Below are 19176 nucleotides of genomic sequence, written 5' to 3'. Positions count from 1 at the left end.
CCATGGTAAATTCAAAACACAATTCCGTGAGGGAAAGATTCTCGAAAGATGAGCCCAAGTGCAACCGTCTCTGACCAGTATTTGTAACGTAGTTGCAGAGAAAATGCGTTACCCCCATTCTTTTTCAGGATAAAACGGGTTGTATAGTTTAGCAAGCAAAATGCAGTATTTTACACTTTGTAAGATCCATAATATGCCTAGACATAGATTACATTACATTACATTGGCAGACACTCTTATCCAGAGCGACCTACTACAGAGTGCAAAGTGCATACCCTAGATTAGAAAAAATTATACAAAATGCAAATTTATTTGCTGATATTGTCCTCAAATTTGAAAGGGCATTTGTCCAGTGTTGTGACTTGGCTCCATTGTCTTTCTAAGTGCACCAGCCACAGCTAGCATAATCTGTATCCAGTCAAATACAGACCTCTCAAAAGGCTTGAGCCCCTGCCCTTTTGCCCTCAGAGACAAAAAGTGCCATTTTTTAGCTGTTGTTAGACAATTTAAAAGTACTCTGCTCTCGATGTTATCTTCGTCATGCACAACTTACTCATTTGCAATACATTTCTGAAGCAGGTACTTGCGCGTGCGTGTGTGTGCATGCATGTTTATTAATATAATACTGTGGTTTCTTTTCATCTCCGTGTGATGTTCAAAAATATGTTACTAAAATTTATTTACACATTTATAAAATATATGCAGTGTAACAAAATGATACAGAACATGAAAACAGAAGGAAGATTTGAGACTCCAAATTCAGGGGGCTTATGTGTCAAGCATATCAGGAATAATGTGCTTCAGTGGAATTTAAACTGATCCCATATTATGAACAACTTGAGTCCTCAGTTTTAACATTCTGCTCACAAATGCACAAGATATTCCACACAATTACGTAGAATACCATTGCCATTGAATTCAATATCTAAAAACAGTTATGCTGCGTGGATGCAGGTGCAACATGTCCCCCGTAAATTTCTCTTCATATTTATCATTTTCTCTGCAGACAAAGCGACGAACCCATTAAACAGAGACACGGACTGGGATAGCATCCATGCCTTCTGTGACCAGCTCAACAATAAACTGGAGGGCTAAGGAGTAGCCGTCTACTACAGCATGGAAGGAATTCTGACAGCAGACATTTGAAAACAAGTTATTTGTATCACTGGTAAAGAATTATGGGGAGTTTTGGATAACACACGCTTTGAAAACCAGGAGCCTCTCTTCACTCGAATGCAAATGTGACTCGATCTGCTCCTATGTAATGAAAAACATGTTCCTGAGCCTGTGTGGTTTTGCATGGGCTGCGGAGTCCGCTTGCTTCCTTTTCCTCTGTTTAAATTGTATACTGGCATGACATGACACTTCTCCCTCTTCCTCTCTTGTGCTCTCTGTCTCTCTCCCCCCTCTCTGTCTCTATCAGCCCACAGTATCTGGGCACTCCACCCTGAGCAGGTGAGACTGAAAAATTAAAATCTGTAATGTCTTGTTTTGTTATGTCAAACCTTAGGTGTAACAAAATCAACTGTTTGGAACAGCATTAAGGAGAGAGAACATGCATTGGGGCAAAGGGCATGGCAAGCCAAGTAAGACCTCTACAGCTGATAGCTGAAGAATTCTCATCAGAATGAAGAAAAATCCCCAAACACATGTCTCTCCCCCCTCTCTCTGTCTCTATCGCCCTCAGTATCTGGGCGCTCCAGCCCGAGCAGGTGAAAAGGAAGGTTCTGGAACGGTGGGGGCTGCCAGACAGGGCCAAGATACCAGACGCTTACCGGATGCTTAAAAAAATTATTTATTTATTTATTTTAACTGCGAAAATGAGAGACTTTGAATAATTAAAATTCAACTAGGTTACTCTCAGTCCTTGTTGTTCTTCTTAAAAATGCTTGCTTCCTCCATTCTGTATCCTTCCCTCTCTTTTCATCCCTCCTGTCCTCCCTGCTGCCATCTTTGTAGTTGCGGTCTCGTCTGTTGAACAGCACTCACCCTGACGACCTGAAGGCAGCCAATAAACTCATCAAGGAGATGGTGCAGGAGGTGAAGAGTGTGTCCGTGTCCGTGTGCGTGTCTGTGTGTCTGCTGCTGGGATGTTAATGAATATCTATGACTAATCTTACAATCTAACCAGTTTGATGTGCTGTAGAACTCAGGTTTCTCACCCAAAACTATGAATCGGGTACAAAAATAACTTACCAGGCTGGCCCATTAGGGGGCAGTGTTTTTACATGACACAAAAAGCACAGGAATGGGAAGACACAGTAGTAGGCAGACAAACGTCCCATCTCACCTGCACCTGTCAGTCAGTCAGATCATCCTCTCCCCTGTTCTGCCTTGCCACTGGACCAGAAGCGTGCGGAGAAGGCGTCCAAACGAGTGAACGCCGTCCGTGACATGAGAGAAAACGTGAGACTGCTGACACAGCTCCTTGGCAAGTACGACAAAGAGGCCAGCACCCAGAGCACTGAGGAGGTGATGAAGGTGTGCGCTACTGGACCTGCAGCAGACCGCACTGGCATCAGAGCCCACCCGCCATGCTAACACAGACACACACACATCCTGCACAGAGCACTCACACATTCAGTGCTAGCCACCATGTTAACACACACACACATCCTGCACAGAGCACTCACACATTCAGTGCTAGCCACCATGTTAACACACACACACTGCACAGAGCACACTCACACATTCACACAGTGTTAGCCACCATGTTAACACACACACACACTGCACAGAGCACACTCACACATTCAGTGCTAGCCACCATGTTAACACACACACACACTGCACAGAGCACTCACACATTCAGTGCTAGCCACCATGTTAACACACACACACACTGCACAGAGCACTCACACATTCAGTGCTAGCCACCATGTTAACACACACACACACACTGCACAGAGCACTCACATGTGCAACCAGAGAACCGCTGGACCACACCTGTCCTGTGGCCTTTGTGAAACCGAAAAACTGTTATTCTCCTTTTCCCATTTGACTTATTCCGGCAGGAAGCAACACCGCCCTGCTAGGCCCGACAGGATTGGATACTACCTGTCCAGGGCCATGCGCTTACCCAGAATTCCCGGCTCTGGCAGATTCTCAGCAGGAGGCAGGAATCAGCCTTCTGGATGATGAGCTTACGTCGCATGGCGAGAGGATTCAAGAAACGGCAAACTGTGGTGCCTTCGCTGTAATGGCTGCGTCCGTTGTGTTCTTCAGACCATTTTGCCGCTCATCACTACCTTCTTGGTCTCGGACATACGGAATGATAGCAGTGCATTGTCTCTTTGCAGGACTGAGTGATGTCACTCCCAAATCTACCGCTCTGTCCCAGGTTGGGAGACCCTGGTGCCTGGGACAGCTTCCAGGTGAAAATGCACAGAAAGAACCAGAAGTTCACAAATATCCGGAAAATAACACCCAGTGTCCCTCACAGGGACAAACAGAGGCCCCAGTCTAAACCCACGTTACGGGATCTCCAGCACAGATCCAGTGCCAGGCCCGGCCTAACCCCAGCCATCTCTGCCGATCATCCCGGGACTATCCTCAACTTCCAGCCCAGCCTTGGAGCCCTCTTGCTGGGGAAGCCCGCTGTTTCTGCTCCCCCATCTGAAATCTCCCTGGCTAATGTCACTGTGCCCATGGAGTCCATCAAACTTAGTAGGCGACTCTTTTTTGGTTATTTTTAACTTGCAATACGTGAAATTGAGTCTAAATGCATTGTAATGACATGTTATTTCACAACTATGTTATATGATTGCATAAGTATTTGTACAGTATGTCACTAAGAATTAATTCCAGCAACACTATGTTAAATCTGTATTTGAACTAGAGACTTCTCAACATACCCTATGGCTTCAAGTGGTTGCTGGCCGCGTGCGGCCCGAAGGAAAACGCAGACACTCTCAGATATTCAGGGCCCTGTTTCACAAAGCAGGATTATGGAGCAAAACCTGGAAACCACCCAAATCTGGAACATAAGACTGAAATAAAAAGGAGCGGTTCCGTTTTACTCCGCAGTTATCCAGCTAACTCAGTATTCCAGCTTTGTTAAATACTCTCATATCAGGGGGGGTAAGGATAATGTTCCAATAATCATCAGGATTAGTCATTTTAGGACTGGCATCCTGAGATTACAGATCCTGTGCGTTTACGGTTTCTCTGATGTTTACACGTCAGTATTTATTTTGCTCACCAACAGTGGACTGTTTTCTGCTGCAGTCAACGAAGGTGAAGCTACAGCCTCCCTCAGGAACGGAACTTCCTGTCTTCAACTCCATCCTGCCCCCAGCAGCCATCACTCAGGTCTTGCCGTTAGCCAACCCTCACAAGGTAGGGTCACACTCATACACACTCTACTGACCAGTCCTCACAAGGTAGACTCACTCTCAAACACACCCTACTGACCAGTGCTCACAAGGTAGGGTCACACTCTCATACACACCCTATGGACCAGTCCTCACAAGGTAGGGTCACACTCTCATACACACCGCATGTTTTAAACCCTGGGAAACTGCTGTGATTGTGACAAACCGCATGTTTTAAACCCTGGGAAACTGCTCCACGTCAGTATGTCGATGACAGGATCGATTGGTTAGACATGACCGAGCCTCTCTGGTTCCTCAGGCGGCTTGCTGCCCGTGACGCTTTTCCGACAGGCGCAGTGCGCGAGTCCCGTTCCGCTTCGCGAGGGACTCCCCTCCGTCCCGTCCAGACGTGCTGGTGGCGGTCGTCTCCGCGCCCGCCCCGGTTACCAAGATTCACTTCCCGGCGGCTGTTCCAAACGGTACCGCTCCTCCATCCCTCTGCCACTCCGGCCATTACTACAGGGAGCGATGCGGAGTGGTTCTCACACCGCACATGCACAGATCCTGTCGGGCTCTCACACCCTGACTTTGATGCCTCGCACTGCAAGCAGCTGCTCCTCTGGTGACTGAATCGCGGACTGAATCGCAGACCTGGCGGACTGTGTAGTGAAAACCGTTGGTTGCTGGCCGCGTGCGGCCCGAAGGAAAACGCAGACTCTCTCAGATATTCAGGGCCCCGTTTCACAAAGCAGGATTATGGAGCAAAACCTGGAAACCACCCAAATCTGGAACATAGACTGAAATAAAAAGGAGCTGTGCCGTTTTACTCCGCAGTCATCCAGCTAACTCAGTATTCCAGCTTTGTTAAATACTCTCATATCAGGGGGGGTAAGGATAATGTTCCAATAATCATCAGGATTAGTCATTTTAGGACTGGCATCCTGAGATTACAGATCCTGTGCGTTTTCGGTTTCTCTGATGTTTACACGTCAGTATTTATTTTGCTCACCAACAGTGGACTGTTTTCTGCTGCAGTCAACGAAGGCGAAGCTACAGCCTCCCTCAGGAACGGAACTTCCGGTCTTCAACTCCATCCTGCCCCCAGCAGCCATCACTCAGGCCTTGCCGTTAGCCAACCCTCACAAGGTAGGGTCACACTCTCATACACACCCTATGGACCAGTCCTCACAAGGTATGGTCACACTCTCATACACACCGCATGTTTTAAACCCTGGGAAACTGCTCCACGTCCCCAGTTTCGTTCCCTGTTCATACTGACGTGGAGCAGTTTCCCAGGGTTTAAAACATGCGGTTTGTCACAATCACAGTGGTTGCTGAAGTTGCCATTACATTTGACACTTTTACACCAGGTTTAACCTGGATCGACTTCAAGGGTTTTCAGTGGCTACAGAAGAACTACACAAGAATTCAGTCCGCTAACTTCCAGAATCTTTATTTAGCCTGAAAACAACGAAACTGTATAAAAAGTGAAAAGTCACATTTTAGTTACACAAAGCTCATCTAATATTAGCGTAGCATCCTTTGGGGACTGCTTAGGGGTGTTAAACAGAAGAATAATAGAATAAGGAAGAGACATCGCACAGACTTTACAGGGGTTATAGAATTGGTCAGAAAAAAAAAAAAATCCAACGACGACCACTACCAAATTCTCCTTCAGATCAAATTTCACACTAATCAAAAAACCAAGCGGGGTATTTACAGAAAATTGGATTCCTCCAAAAGGCAGCAATTTTCATGCTATAAAGACCAAAGTTGACAAAAGTGAAGACAGCGTTTTGTCCTAATAGTTGAAAGATGTCTTCACCAAATGCATTTTCTTTGGAATTAAAGTTTGATGTTTGAAGCTCTTTTTCTTTGTTTTCCAATTGTTAACAATCACGTCTGCCCGACGCTGCCATTCTAAAAACATAATAGCTGAATCGTTTCAGCAAATATCCATTTGGACTACTCGTTTAAAAACCGTGTCAATGGGAAATTACCTTTAGAAAATATAAACCCCTATATATTAACATGCTTGCGATCATCACACCCCTGTAAGCGAATAGCCATTCAACATTACCTAAACACGGCAAAAAAGAAAAACATTAGCTGCACAGGAATCACAACCAACCCATGTAGATTACAATTGAGCAAGCTGAAGCAAAAATATATAAAAAACTGTAGCACCTACCTCGTCCACTGATCAAAAAAGCAAAGTAGCATACTGTCAATCAACTAAAGCAATCAATCCAACAAAAGGCCCATACTGCAGAAAAAATGGTTTTGTACAAGAAAATTAAAATATAAACTAAAGGACTACCCTTTTCAAGTTTGAAGACCGAAGCTGAGAAAAAATATCTATGCACAACTGGAAATTGTCAGTTGGGCATCCGTAAATGATAGCTCTAGACCAGAGATATACTTCCTATTTAAAAAAAAAAAAAAGGAAATCTGATTGATTTCTTATTCCGCCCTCCAAACACTGGAAAAAATGTTTTGGATTTAGCGGCGCCTTTTCATTGAGGTCTTCCAAAGCAAGACTTACAATCGTCCAGGATCAATAATGCCTGTATGTTTCTAAAGCATCTTCTAGGATTTTCAAATCTTTTTTTCCCCCAGCACAGGAACTTCACCCAGTAGTCAAACACTCAAACACAACATATTACTCCCCTTAATGGAGCATACAAACCAAATCCTTGCCTAAAGTTCAAGTAATTCCTGCTATGTGATCTTTACCTCCTCTGAGATTAGGTAAATAGAGGAGAGCATTAGAAAGATGACGTTGAGGTCCCTTAAAACATTTGCACTTCTAATGAGCTATAGGTGAAAAGGGTGGTTTCAGGACATTTTCAATTACTCCAGATTCCCTCCTGAAACACTAACCCTTACCTTCCAAGTCCGGTTCCCTGACACGCCTACATCTACACAGGGCTGCGTATCGGTTCTAAGCGGTGTTCAACGTCCTTATGTTCGGGGGGGGGGGGGGGGGCGGGAGGGGTTTCATTTACTTTCTAGGTGGGGGTGGCGGTGGAGGGGGCGGGGGTGCAAACTGGAAGGGACCCTGTCCCATGAAGCCCATCATGGGCTGAGGTGGAGAGAACTGCTGGGCCATCAGGGGCTGGGGTCCCGACGGCGGCGGCGCGGGCTGGCTGGCGCGGCCGCTCAAGCTGGCAAACTGCCCCGGCTGCTGCCCCGGCTGCTCCTGCCCCGCGCCGCCCGCGCCGGAAGCGGCGGCTCCGGCCTGGGACGCGGCCCTGGAGCTGTACTGGCCCCCGCTGCTGTAGCTCGGGTACTGGTCCCCCAGGCCGGCGGAGGCGGAGCCGTTACTGTAGCCGCCGCCGCCGCCGCTGCGACCGTCCCTCCCGCCGCGGTCCCTGTAGGAGGAAGAGGAGGAGGAGGAGGAAGAGCGGTCTCCGTCGCGGCTCCCCCCGCCCCCTCGCCCGTCGCGGCTGAAGCTGCCGCTGCCGCCGCCGCCGCCGCTGCCCCCCGAGGCCCCGCTGGTGCCCCCCCGGCTGTCCCGGCTCCCGCCCCCCACCGTGCGCATGCGCCGGTCGCACTCGTCCTGGTACATCAGGTTGGGGTTGTTGGAGTTGGAGCCGCTGCCACGGAAACGAGACCGGCCACCTGGGCCGGAGCACAGAGAGGCAGGGTTAGGGGCTTAGACCGGGGGCCAGCGCAAAGTCACCCAACATATCAATCGCCAAAGCTGAAAGAAAGGGCCGTCAGGGCACAGCAATCCCCCCCCACCTTCACATTACATTACATGTCATTTGTCTGAAGCTTTTAGCCAAAGCGACTAGAGTTGATTAGACTAAGCAGGAGACAATCCTCCCCTGGAGCAGTGCAGGGTTAAGGCCCACTCACCTCCACCCCCTCCTCCACCTCCTCCACGGCCAGAGTCCACCATCTGCAGCAGCTTGGGGTTGATGGCCTGCCGGGCCTCCTCCAGCACGCGGATGAGCTCGCGTGCCTGCCGCAGGTTCCCGGGGGTGAAGAAGGTGTAGGCCGTGCCCTTGTTGGTGCTGCGGGCCGTGCGGCCGATCCTGTGGATGTAGTCCTCCGAGGAGTTCGGGTAGTCGTAGTTGATGACAAACTTAACGTCCTCCACGTCTTGGATGAGGAAGGAGGGGAGGGGGCGGGGGGCAGGGGGAGGTTCATTGTTAAAGAGGAGGGGGTGGGGGTGGGGGGTGGAAAGGAAGGACCAAAAGTCAGTAAAAACAGGACGGATACGACAGCACAAAAGGTCCCGTCCCGCATTAACTGAATTTCACGCTGCACTTCATCGCAGGCGATGAACGAAGACAAGCGGGATGTTACACCTTTGTGCCTTTCGCAAGACTAAACCCCCAACGCTCAGGAATCTGAACGAATACACAGCTCCACTTACCTGTCTTCACTATCGGAAAATTCACAAGACGTCAATTGGCATGCTACTCGGAAAACGTAAAATAGCACTCAAGTACCTGCCAAAGCTATAATTAAGCTAGTACATTTACGTTAACTTGACTTGAATGTACACCAAAATAAAGACAGCATTGCGTCTGTCTCCCCCCTCTGAATATCCCCTGCTATACTCCACCAAAGGCTCAAGAGCACTTGTGAACAATACACAAGTGATAACATCGCAACTCAATCAAATCTGAACACACTGTACGTACATCCATAAGTCACTGAATGACTGAAGGCAGGCACTGTTCATAGGATCCTTACAAGACCCTCCTCCTGACCCCAGAATCAAAATACACAGGAGAAAGCTATTCTAGTAAAACAGGAAAATATGCTCAAGGGCTTCGCTAAAATGTCCGAGGGTGGGTTAAGGGGTATTTGTGCATCCATTGGCAAGACATTAAGTGAAAAAATAAAATAAAAAAAATAAAAATAAGGGATGGGGTAGAGTATTTTCTTCAAAGAAAAATGTCTGCTTCTGGCATCACTTGAAAACAATCTTCCATTTCATTACGGAAGGAAGTGGCTCCTTGAAAACAGTTTAGTTGTATTTTCTAAGAGTTTCTTAATTGGGGTGATGCATTTTTATTCCTTAAGGAATACATGCCCCATTTAAAAAAATTAAAAAAACTTGCAGAGTATGAAAAAAAAGTACTGGACTACATTGAGCAAATATTAAGTAGGGGGGGTAGGGGGGTGGGGAGGTACTTACCCTGCTTCAGAGGTGCCTTACAAGGTTAGCTCCCTCTGTCACCCCCTGACCAGTCCTGGGTCATTTGTAGGGGCCAGGGAGGGGGGGAGGAGGACAAACGGGTCTCCCCCCCCGCCCCACGCATACCCCCTGCACTTCTGGCCTGGAGATGCGGGACCCCCACAAACTGGACCAGGCTGGAACCGACACCAAGCTTTTACCCCCATCTCTCCCAGCGAGCCGCCGGGAGACGTGCCGTGGGAAGAGCGCTTTGGGCCGTTTTTCTCCAGGAAATGACGCGCGCGCGTCAGAACCAGTTTAAAAGCAGGGGAAATGGGACGGACAGAATCTTCTCTACTGGAAGCTGAGCTACTTGACAGCCCTTCAAAAGCCCAAGAAAAAAAATGGGGATAAAAAGGGACAGGGCAACCTTTGAAACAACCAAATGAAATGGTGAAGAAGGGGGGGGGGTACATACTTATACCACGGAGTCGAAGTAAAACCGTGTGAAAGTAACAGGGGAATTACTGCACAAGAGGATTTTCCCTTCTTAATGGCGGCCACGTGGCAGGGGTGGCTGGTTTGAGACCACCACAGGTCCTCCAGGTCTGCCCCCGGCCCCTCCTGGAGACACCGTGCGTCCAGATTCCTGCTTCTAGTGCTTGTAGTTTTGCGGGTGGGGGCGGCGGGGAGCGGGTGTTGCCATTTGCAGCAGTGACAAGAATCAAGGGGGTTGGGACACTGCACTTGGATGTGGGACCCAGGTGAGAGGGTGGGGCAGTGAATAAGGGGGGGGGGGGGGGGGGGGTTTGAAATAAGTATTGGCTGGGGGCTGGGGGCAGGTCAGGGCAGGGCAGGGGGTGGGGCGTAGGGCACTAAACGAACACCTGAGGCTGATGAGACCGATGTTCGGAGGGGAGCAGATAATGACCCAGTCATATTCGCATGTGGGCTCAGTTGATGGGGTGGGGGGGGGGGCGGGTCACCTGCCATTCATTTTGCTGAACTAAGCACGATGCACACAAAAAAAAGCATTTGGCACACACAGAAAGAGGAGGAAATTTAAAGAGAGGGATCCGGTGACTGATAGTTTTTTTTTTTTTTTTACGCGTTAGGGCAAGGAAATGCGGGAGAGGAAAAGAAAGATGAGAACGGAGAAAGGGAGAGAGCGAGAGAGGGCATGCAGAAGAGAGCAGGAGAGAGTGAGTGAAAGAGAGAGAGAGAGCACGCAGAAGTGTGAGACACAGAGAGAGGAGAGAAAGAGCAGCTCCTTCAGGCCAGGACTCCTGCCAGCCAGGACCAGACATGACGCCCGCAGAGGGAGAGGCCGTGGGGGTGGGGGGGTGTCAGCGAGGCTGGTATGGGGGGGGGCCACAGAGGCAGTCCAGAAGGGGGCCTCCGCAGGCAGTCGGTATGGTGCTCTGCCCACTTGCTTTGCCTCCTCATAATGCAGCACTGCCACCCTGAACTCTCTACTCCACACTAAAGCAGTGTACAACACACCGTAATAAATCCTCACTTCACTCAGCGTTGCTCTATGGAAATATACATACTCTGTAAAAAGATTTTTTTTTATACATTTTACACTTTCAATTTAAAAGGCACCACTGCAGCAGTGTAACAGACTAATTACATGCTAAAGCAAAGAGGACTAACCTACACTACAAACATCTCAGCTCAGACAGACAGCCCACTGCGTTCAAAACTGGAGCTATTCAAAGAGTCAAATCAAGCCACTGTACAAGGCATTAGTCAATATAACAGAAGGCGCCATATCAAATCACTGGTGTTCTGGACAATTTGGTTTCAGCGGGGATCTTCCCCAAGCCAAGAGGACGTCTATGAAGAGAAGGGTGGCGCAGTGTCTACATATGCGCCAAGCACCTCTCCTGCAGCAGTGATACCACCACCTATAACACACACTGTAACACACTGGCGTCCCTATGGCGCTTCATAACGCAATGCTACACACCCTCACTTGGTGACATCACCGCAGCAAGCTTTGGGCAGATCTGGGAGGAGGCAGCGCCTTCCCCCGCCCCTGCGCCCCCTCTCAGCTCACTGCCCCGCCCCACCCCAGGTTCAAATTTGGGATCCCAGTAGCACCCTCCGGCTCCCGCCCCCCCCTGGCAGCCCAGGCAGGGGGGGTGAAGAGCTTACTCGAGGGCCGTTTTGGGTTTTCGGAGAGATGACTGTGATCTGGGATTGATTAAACAGGCCGTCTCTCTCCCCTGTGTCTTTCCGGCACTCAGGCTTGGATTAGTCATGCCTAGGTCCGGCTGCAGGCTCCGTGGGCCTGTGTGCTTCTAGTGCCGGAAGAGAGACTTGGAAACAAAAAGACAAACAAAAGAAAAATAAAAATAAAATAAAATAAAATGAACACAGAAAAAAAAAAAAAAAATTGGTTAAAAGAATCGACTCATCATGTTGGGGCTGTGTTCAGGCTCAATTCCCCTCATTATCTTCTGAAGAATGTTTTATATATATATATATATTTATTTTCCCTGTCACACTGATACTTGACTACCCTAAATCTGCACACAGAATTTAACTGAAATACAGACACAAAGTATAACACAGACTTTTTTTTAGCATGGGCTTGGACTCTGACCTTTTCTTTCACGACTGGAGACACTGATACCATGAACACAACTTTTTCCATCTTAGACACATGTCTCTCACACACACACACACACACACACACACACACAAGCAGCCTACGTAAGACAACCAACACAGCAGGAAAATCAAGACGTTCCACTGATCGTACACACTTCCAGCGTGAGCACTAAGGCGGAAGACAGACACTATCAGTCTCAGGGGACCGCAGGGCAATAACCAGGGACATCCCGTACGTAGAAAACGCGTAACAGTCGGGGGGGGGGGGGGGGGGGGGGGGGGGGAGGAGGATTGTGTGTGAAACTTGCTTTAGGGCACAGTGCTGTGGATCAGAACAGGCGAAAGTCAAAGTGACAGCCCTCTGAGTGTGTTTGCAGTCCTTCTGCCCCCGCACACGCGTGACCGGACAACGGGAGGGGAGTTGCTGTGAGAGACATACCCAGACCGCGGGAGGCCACGTCCGTCGCGATGAGGATGGGAGCCTTCCCGCTGCGGAACTCTGGGACGGGAGAGGCGTAACGGGGAGACATTTAGCGAGAAAGCATTAGACTCCCGGGCATTCCCCCCCCCCAAAAAAACAACGAGCAAGTCCCTACAGTCCTCCAGAACCCTCATTTACACACTCGTTACCATCAATTTAATAACACGGATGTTTAAAATGCCTCTCACCGGTCAGGACCCAGTCTCTCTCGGGCTGGCTTTTGTCGCCATGGATACACATGGCAGGCCACCTAAAAGACAACCCGGTAAGAAGATGTTAAAGGGAGGGGAGGGGAGGGAGGTGTATGCAGAGACACGGGGCAAAAATCCGGCTGCTGGAAGCTGTCAATCGGTAACGGTGCAACACATTTCTCTCTCACCCAACTGGGGCTTTCCCAATGAGGGGCCTAGCTACAGCAGTAATGAGCAGCAACTGAAATCATCTTAAAAAGTGAAAAGTTGCCCAATAATTCCACAGGGCCAGATATAAGAGGGACACGCTGAGATCAGTGGCCTCTGTGGAGCTCCACCACCCCAGGCCCAATTATGCTCAGGAACAGGTCATAGCAATTAATAACTGGATATTTCGCTGGCGCTTTAATCCAAAGCGACTTAACCGTCGATTAGACTAAGCGGGGGGGGGGGGGAATCCTCCCCAGGAGCAATGCAGGGTTAAGGGCCTTGCTCAAGGGCCCAACGGCGGATCTTATCGTGGCTACACAGGGGCTTGCGGGTGTCATTCCCGCCCCGGGGCCACTAGCCGGCCGCTCCGCCCCGCCCTCTCTCACCCGTCTCGCCGCATGCGGCGGGTCAGGTCGTCGCACCGCTTCTTCGTCTCCACGAAGATGATGGTCTTGTTCTCCTTCTCGGCCATGATCTCCTCCATGAGCTGCAGCAGCCTGCAGGGGGGGGGGGGGGCAGCAGAGAGAGGAGGGGGTAAGGGGGCGTCGGCGGCCGGGCAGAGGACACACCGCCACGCCCCTGGAGCGGCCGCGGGGCCTCACTTGTTGTCCTTCTCGCTCTCCATGCAGACGTCCACGATCTGCAGGATGTTGTGGTTGGCGCTGAGCTCCAGGGCGCCCACGTTGATCTGCACGTAGTCCCGCAGGAAGTCCTCCGCCAGCTGCCGCACCTCCTTGGGCCAGGTGGCGCTCCACATCAGCGTCTGCCGGTCCGGCTGGGGAAGGGCGACGCAAGCATACCATTTCAGAAAAAGGTTGAAATAATGGCATGGGAGAAAACGCTTCACTATTAAGAAATCACACAAAATATTTACATAAAAAAAATTAAAAATAAAGAAGGGATCAAGAGTTTAAATTCTTCCGATATCCCTCGTCTAACCCTAACCCATAAAAGACCCAAAAAAATTGCACTTTGTGACTATTGTCTTTCTGTTTAGAACGGCTCTTCATGCGTTTCGCTATTCATGAATTTGATGCTTTTAACCGATGCACTTGTAAGTGGCTTTGGATTAAAAGTGTCTGCCAAATGACAAAAATGTAAATGACCTTTTAACAACCAACAGGCCCAGACCCAGCCCAGCCCACGCCCAGGCCCACTCACCCGGATCTGGTCCACGATCTTGCGGATCTGCGGCTCGAAGCCCATGTCCAGCATGCGGTCGGCCTCGTCCAGCACCAGGTAGGTGCAGCGCCGCAGGTTGGTCTTCCCCGCCTCCAGGAAGTCGATGAGACGCCCCGGGGTGGCGATGCAGATCTCCACACCTGCGACACAAAGAGGAGCGGATGGGCCACGCTGATCTGTCCGCTGATCTGTCCGCTGATCTGTCCCATCCACCTTCAACAGCCTCAGGCACGACTCAGAGGCACACGCCTGCAGAACGCTACTGTGGAACGTGTGGCTTGTGTGTGGCTGACAGTACTGAATTCATGCAGATATGTTCTTCTCTTCTCTGCCAGCACCCGTAGACAGAGAGACGAAACAGAAGCGAGTGACATAAAGATTTGTTTTCAGAGGGTGTGGTGTATATAACGCCAGTGGCCCTCACCTCTCTCCAGGTCCCTGATCTGGGGTCCTTTGGGGGCCCCGCCGTAAACGCAGGTGCTCTTGATGCGGGACGACTTGCCGTACTCAAACGCCACCTGCTGCACCTGCTGGGCCAGCTCACGGGTCGGCGCCAGGACCAGACACTGGCGGGAGGGCGGGAGAGCGGCGCGTTAGAGGCACAGACAGGAGAGCCAGGGCATTGCAGGCTGGGTGTGGACAGGCCTCGGGTTCATGCAGAGCCACAGACCAGGGAGGTATATCACTGAGCAGGGTTATAGAGTAGGCTGGACAGGCTCGCCGAGTAAAACCCAGAACGGTTTTGACTTCAGTCCATGTCCCAGTTTTAACAACTCATTAAACTCATTCTTTGTGAAAAACCCCCCAGCTGCCCCAAGTTAGGACACATTGAACAAATCAATGAAGGAAGCCAACAACACAGTATTATATACAATCAAGCAGGAAGAGACGGCTGTAGTTCATTCATTACCAGGAAGACACAACTGCACCCCATTAGTAACCGGGAAGACACAACTGCATCCCATTATTAAATCGGGAAGACAACTGCACCCCATTATTAATCGGGAAGACACAACTGCACCCCTTTATTAAATCAGGAAGACACAACTGCACCCCATTATTAACCAGGAAGACACATCTGCACCCCATTATTAACCGGGAAGACGCATCTGCACCCCATTACTCCTGAGCAAATACAAACCAATTAGCTTGCGATAATCCCCCAGCGGTCCGAACTTAGAACACATTAAACAAGTCAATGAAGGAAGCCAACAACATGGTATCATAGTCAACCATGAACAGCTGTCGTTCATTCATAACCAGGAAACACAGCCGTACTCCCTTAAAAAAAACAGCTGTGCTCCATTAGCCCTGAGACAACATCCATTAGCCTGCAAAACTGCAGGTTCATAGTCTGTGCGGCGTACTCACAATGGGGCCGTCTCCTCGCTCCAGGTAGGGCTGGTGGTTGATGTGCACAATAGCAGGCAGGAGATACTAAGAGACAAAGAGAACTATGTATGAGAGGCCAGATAAGAAATAAGGTCCAGCGCATGTTCTCCAGCACATTAAACTGGGACAATAAGCACTAGCATATTTTAAACACATGCCCGTGCTAATCGTTGTTTTTCTACATGTGCACTGAAACTGCCTTCCTCTCTCTCTGACTGTGTATATGCATGCCCCGTTTGCCTAAAAGGGAACGGCAAGTATCCTGTGGTCTGTGTGTCATGGACGACTACCCCTTGAGTATCGCGTTTGACTATTATTATTGGACACCCCCTTAAGATCCTTGTCGACCCATGAACAGGAAGCCCTCAGGAAAGCCAACCTTATTCTTTGACACCCCACATCCTCTGCCCGGCATTTGAGTGGCTGCGTGCAGGCTCAGGGTCTACATTGCCCAGGGTGTAGGGCGATCCAAACTGGCACCTTAGTGAATTTGGTGTTTTGCACAGATGCCAGTGCATTACAGTTTTGACTGATTACGCTGCCTTCATAATTGGCCCTTGGGGATAAATAAAGTTCTGAATTGGATGATTATTATTATTTTTTTCATATTTGGTTTCCTCCTCTCCCTGGTTTTGCTCATTAATTCCAGTCATTTATTTTATTTTATTCATTTTCTGGTATTTTTGTTGCATGTTTTCTGGAGAATCTTTTTATCTTGTACTCTGTAAAGTGCCCTTGGGGTTTAAAAAAGGCGCTAATGATATGATAATGACCCTGTGTGGAATGCGGAGGACTACCCTGAGCGGAATGCGGAGGACTACCCTGAGCGGAATGCGGAGGACTACCCTGAGCGGAATGCGGAGGACTACCCTGAGTGGAATGCGGAGAACTACCCTGAGTGGAATGTGGAGGACTACCCTGAGTGGAATGCGGCGGACTACCCTGAGTGGAATGCGGCGGACTACCCTGAGTGAAATGCGGAGGACTACCCTGAGTGAAATGCGGAGGACTACCCTGAGTGGAATGCGGAGGACTACCCCACGCAGAGCAGGCGGCAGGCCCGCTCACCGATAGAGTCTTCCCGGAGCCGGTTTGGGCGATGCCCACCATGTCGCGGCCGCTCAGCGCCAGGGGAAAGCCCTGTGCCTGGATGGCCGTGGGCTCCTTGAAGTTCTGCTGCATCAGCACGTCCATCACATACTCTGATGACCAAACAAACAAGACGGTCCCGGGGGGGGGGGGGTTTAGATCAGGGGTGCACAACTCCGTTCTGTATACTGGTTTTTCTTCCAACCAATTGCCTTGTTTGTAATTTGCAAACAGCTCCATAAATTACCCTGGTTCAAGCCTGTACTGTACCTGAGCACAGTAAAATCATTAGGATACACTCGCAGTCTGCAGCCCATCACATAAGATGTGATTGAGACGATTAAATAACACCAGTTGGCATAAAATCCTGAAACGTATTGGCCCTTGTTTTAGATCCAATCAACAAGAAACAAACAAAAAAGCTTTTTTCTTAATAATGGTTTGCCAGACGTCTTGACCAGGCAGTTTTGTTAAAACTAGAAATGTCAGTGGCACTGTTACACCACTTGCATTCTGGAAGAACAGTGAGCAGAGGCAATTTTTTTGTTTCATTTGAAAAACACCTGGTGTTCCAGCATGGTGTTTGAGAGTACAGTTACAGAATACTCACGGGGAAAATGTGCGTGGCTGAAGCTGGTGACGGGCTTGGGGCAACCTGAGCCCCGGATGGTGATCTCCTTCTTCCTGCGAAACTCCTCCATGTCATACTACAAACACCAAGAACAAGGAGGAGAATTACACCTTGGTCAACTTCTTGATAAACTACTGAGAAAGAAACATAGGTTTCCCCATGTGTATTAATGGTATTGCACTGGTTGACAATTTTGGCCTCCCTGTTGCCCCCACACTGCAAAAACAGTGTGGGGGTGTGGTTGGTAGGAATTTAGCCAAGCAGTCAGTATGAGGGGGGTGAAAGCTACAGGACTTGCCTGACTCATGCGTTGCACATCAGGGTGTTCCGTGTAGAAGTTCTTCTCAAACTTGGGCAGCTCCTCCAGATCCCACTTCTTCTTACGCAGTCGTTCCCCTGGGTTCCCAAACTTTCTCGGGGGAGAGCCCCGACTCGATCCAAAACGAGAACTAAATACGGGTGGGAGGCAGATATACAACTGTAGCACAACATGGACAACTACCGTATTTTCTTCCAGCACCTGACGTTAACGTTAATCTCTACAGTGAAATCAAAATCACCGCAATAGTCAGCTTCCTTTCAAGATCAAATAACAGACTTTTTTTCGCCCCACAAAATGTACAGTAACTAGCTAATAGAAGGGACTAATATGTATTCGTTATCACACAGCTAACTAGTCACCAAACTATATGACTAACGTTAGCTAGCAAGTATACCCACAAGACATTTATATTCATTGCGAATATTAAACTTAGGTAAATACGCGGAGGGACTCCCGCTGTCTTCCAGGAGGTGAGATGAGGCCTAGCGAACGTGTTTTAGGAGCCAAACCAGAGAGCTAATATTAGCCAGCCAAGTTAACAGTTTGTCAGTCAAAAAAGGATACGATTCACCAGACAACGGTTTAGAAGGACCATAAATTACATTACCTAACAAGCTAATAATATCTGTATCCACGAATAAATAAATGTGCTTCCTGGAATGATAACGTTAGATTGACGGCATGCTAACCAACGACTTCCCTAGCCAGCAAGGTTACCGTTACCGAGAAAAGCGGGTAATAACTTGCTGGTAACGTTGCCGTAACGAATTAGGTTAGCTACTCAAATACCTAATATGTCCGAAACATTTCGAGTTGAATGATCAGAAATTAAGATGCAGAATAAACTTCGCTAACATAACTTACCCTCTATCGCGTCCACGGTCCCGGTCTCTGTCTCCATATGAAGAACCTCCCCTCATTTTCTCGAAAACTCTTAAACAGAATACGATTTTCAAATATATATTTAGCCAAGTGTTGACCTTAAGGTTATCAACTACGGTACGATTGTTGGCTTCTTTTCTCGATGTTGTACGCACAGTCTAAACGGTTAGCTAGCACTGGCCAGGTAACAAGTAGCTAACGTTAGCGACCAGTGTTTGCCACAAAACCGCAAGGCGTTTATTTGAATAAAAACGGACTACAAAATAGGCCGTTGCAAAAGAAAGTATATTATTCCGTGTATAAATTAAATTAATCGAACGAACAGAGCCAATTTCCCTGTGTTTTTGTCACCACAGTCCGCTAAAACAAGAAGATGGCGCTTCAGTCCGCACAAAGACGCATCCGATGTGAAATCGTCGTAAATTAAGGCGGATTCCATGGCAACAACGCACTAAAACATGGCTAAAACCTTGAGGAATCAGAACTTCCGCAGTCTTCTGATTGCGCACTGGCCGTGGACCTGGTCACCGTCAAATCGAAGAAGAAAAAAACATGACCAAACGAACGATGACATTAAATGTAGGTGTGAGTAAACAGATATTCTTTTAGTAAAATAATAATTCAGGTTACAAGCCAGCATTACGAAGATACCTCATTCAAGTTACATGTAACCGTTAATTAAAAGTTAGGCTACAGTTTAAAGTCAGCATTCGCGCTGCCTAACAAC

At 48.9% G+C, this 19176-nt stretch overlaps 1 protein-coding gene and 1 pseudogene across 1 annotated transcript; one reads left to right on the top strand and one right to left on the bottom strand.

The window, feature by feature from the left end:
* The first annotated feature begins 961 nt into the window (after positions 1-961).
* LOC133114031 (ADP-ribosylation factor-binding protein GGA1-like) lies at positions 962-6953 on the top strand (annotated as a pseudogene).
* LOC133113919 (probable ATP-dependent RNA helicase DDX17) lies at positions 5751-18859 on the bottom strand. The gene is made up of 13 exons (XM_061223074.1): positions 18432-18859; positions 17544-17694; positions 17225-17321; positions 16594-16727; positions 15505-15570; positions 14558-14699; positions 14113-14273; positions 13554-13726; positions 13338-13448; positions 12739-12800; positions 12509-12568; positions 8178-8423; positions 5751-7937 (listed from the first exon to the last, which is right to left on the bottom strand). The coding sequence occupies exons 1-13, from the start codon at positions 18485-18487 to the stop codon at positions 7318-7320; spliced, it is 2079 nt and encodes a 692-aa protein (XP_061079058.1). The 5' UTR covers positions 18488-18859; the 3' UTR covers positions 5751-7317.
* Between the last annotated feature and the right edge of the window lie 317 nt (positions 18860-19176).

Source organism: Conger conger, chromosome 16, assembly GCF_963514075.1.
Source record: "Conger conger chromosome 16, fConCon1.1, whole genome shotgun sequence".
Lineage (NCBI taxonomy): Eukaryota > Metazoa > Chordata > Actinopteri > Anguilliformes > Congridae > Conger > Conger conger.
This window is presented reverse-complemented; position numbering and strand designations above follow the sequence as displayed.

Excerpts from the sequence above, each read along its gene's own strand:
- LOC133113919 (XM_061223074.1), bottom strand. The coding sequence starts at position 18,487 with ATGAGGGGAGGTTCTTCATATGGAGACAGAGACCGGGACCGTGGACGC. Across the intron at positions 12,801-13,337 it reads CGCCGCATGCGGCGAGACGG|GTGGCCTGCCATGTGTATCC; the intron begins GTGAGAGAGGGC and ends GTTGTCTTTTAG. Across the intron at positions 8,424-12,508 it reads CGTGGCCTCCCGCGGTCTGG|ACGTGGAGGACGTTAAGTTT; the intron begins GTATGTCTCTCA and ends TCCTCATCCAAG.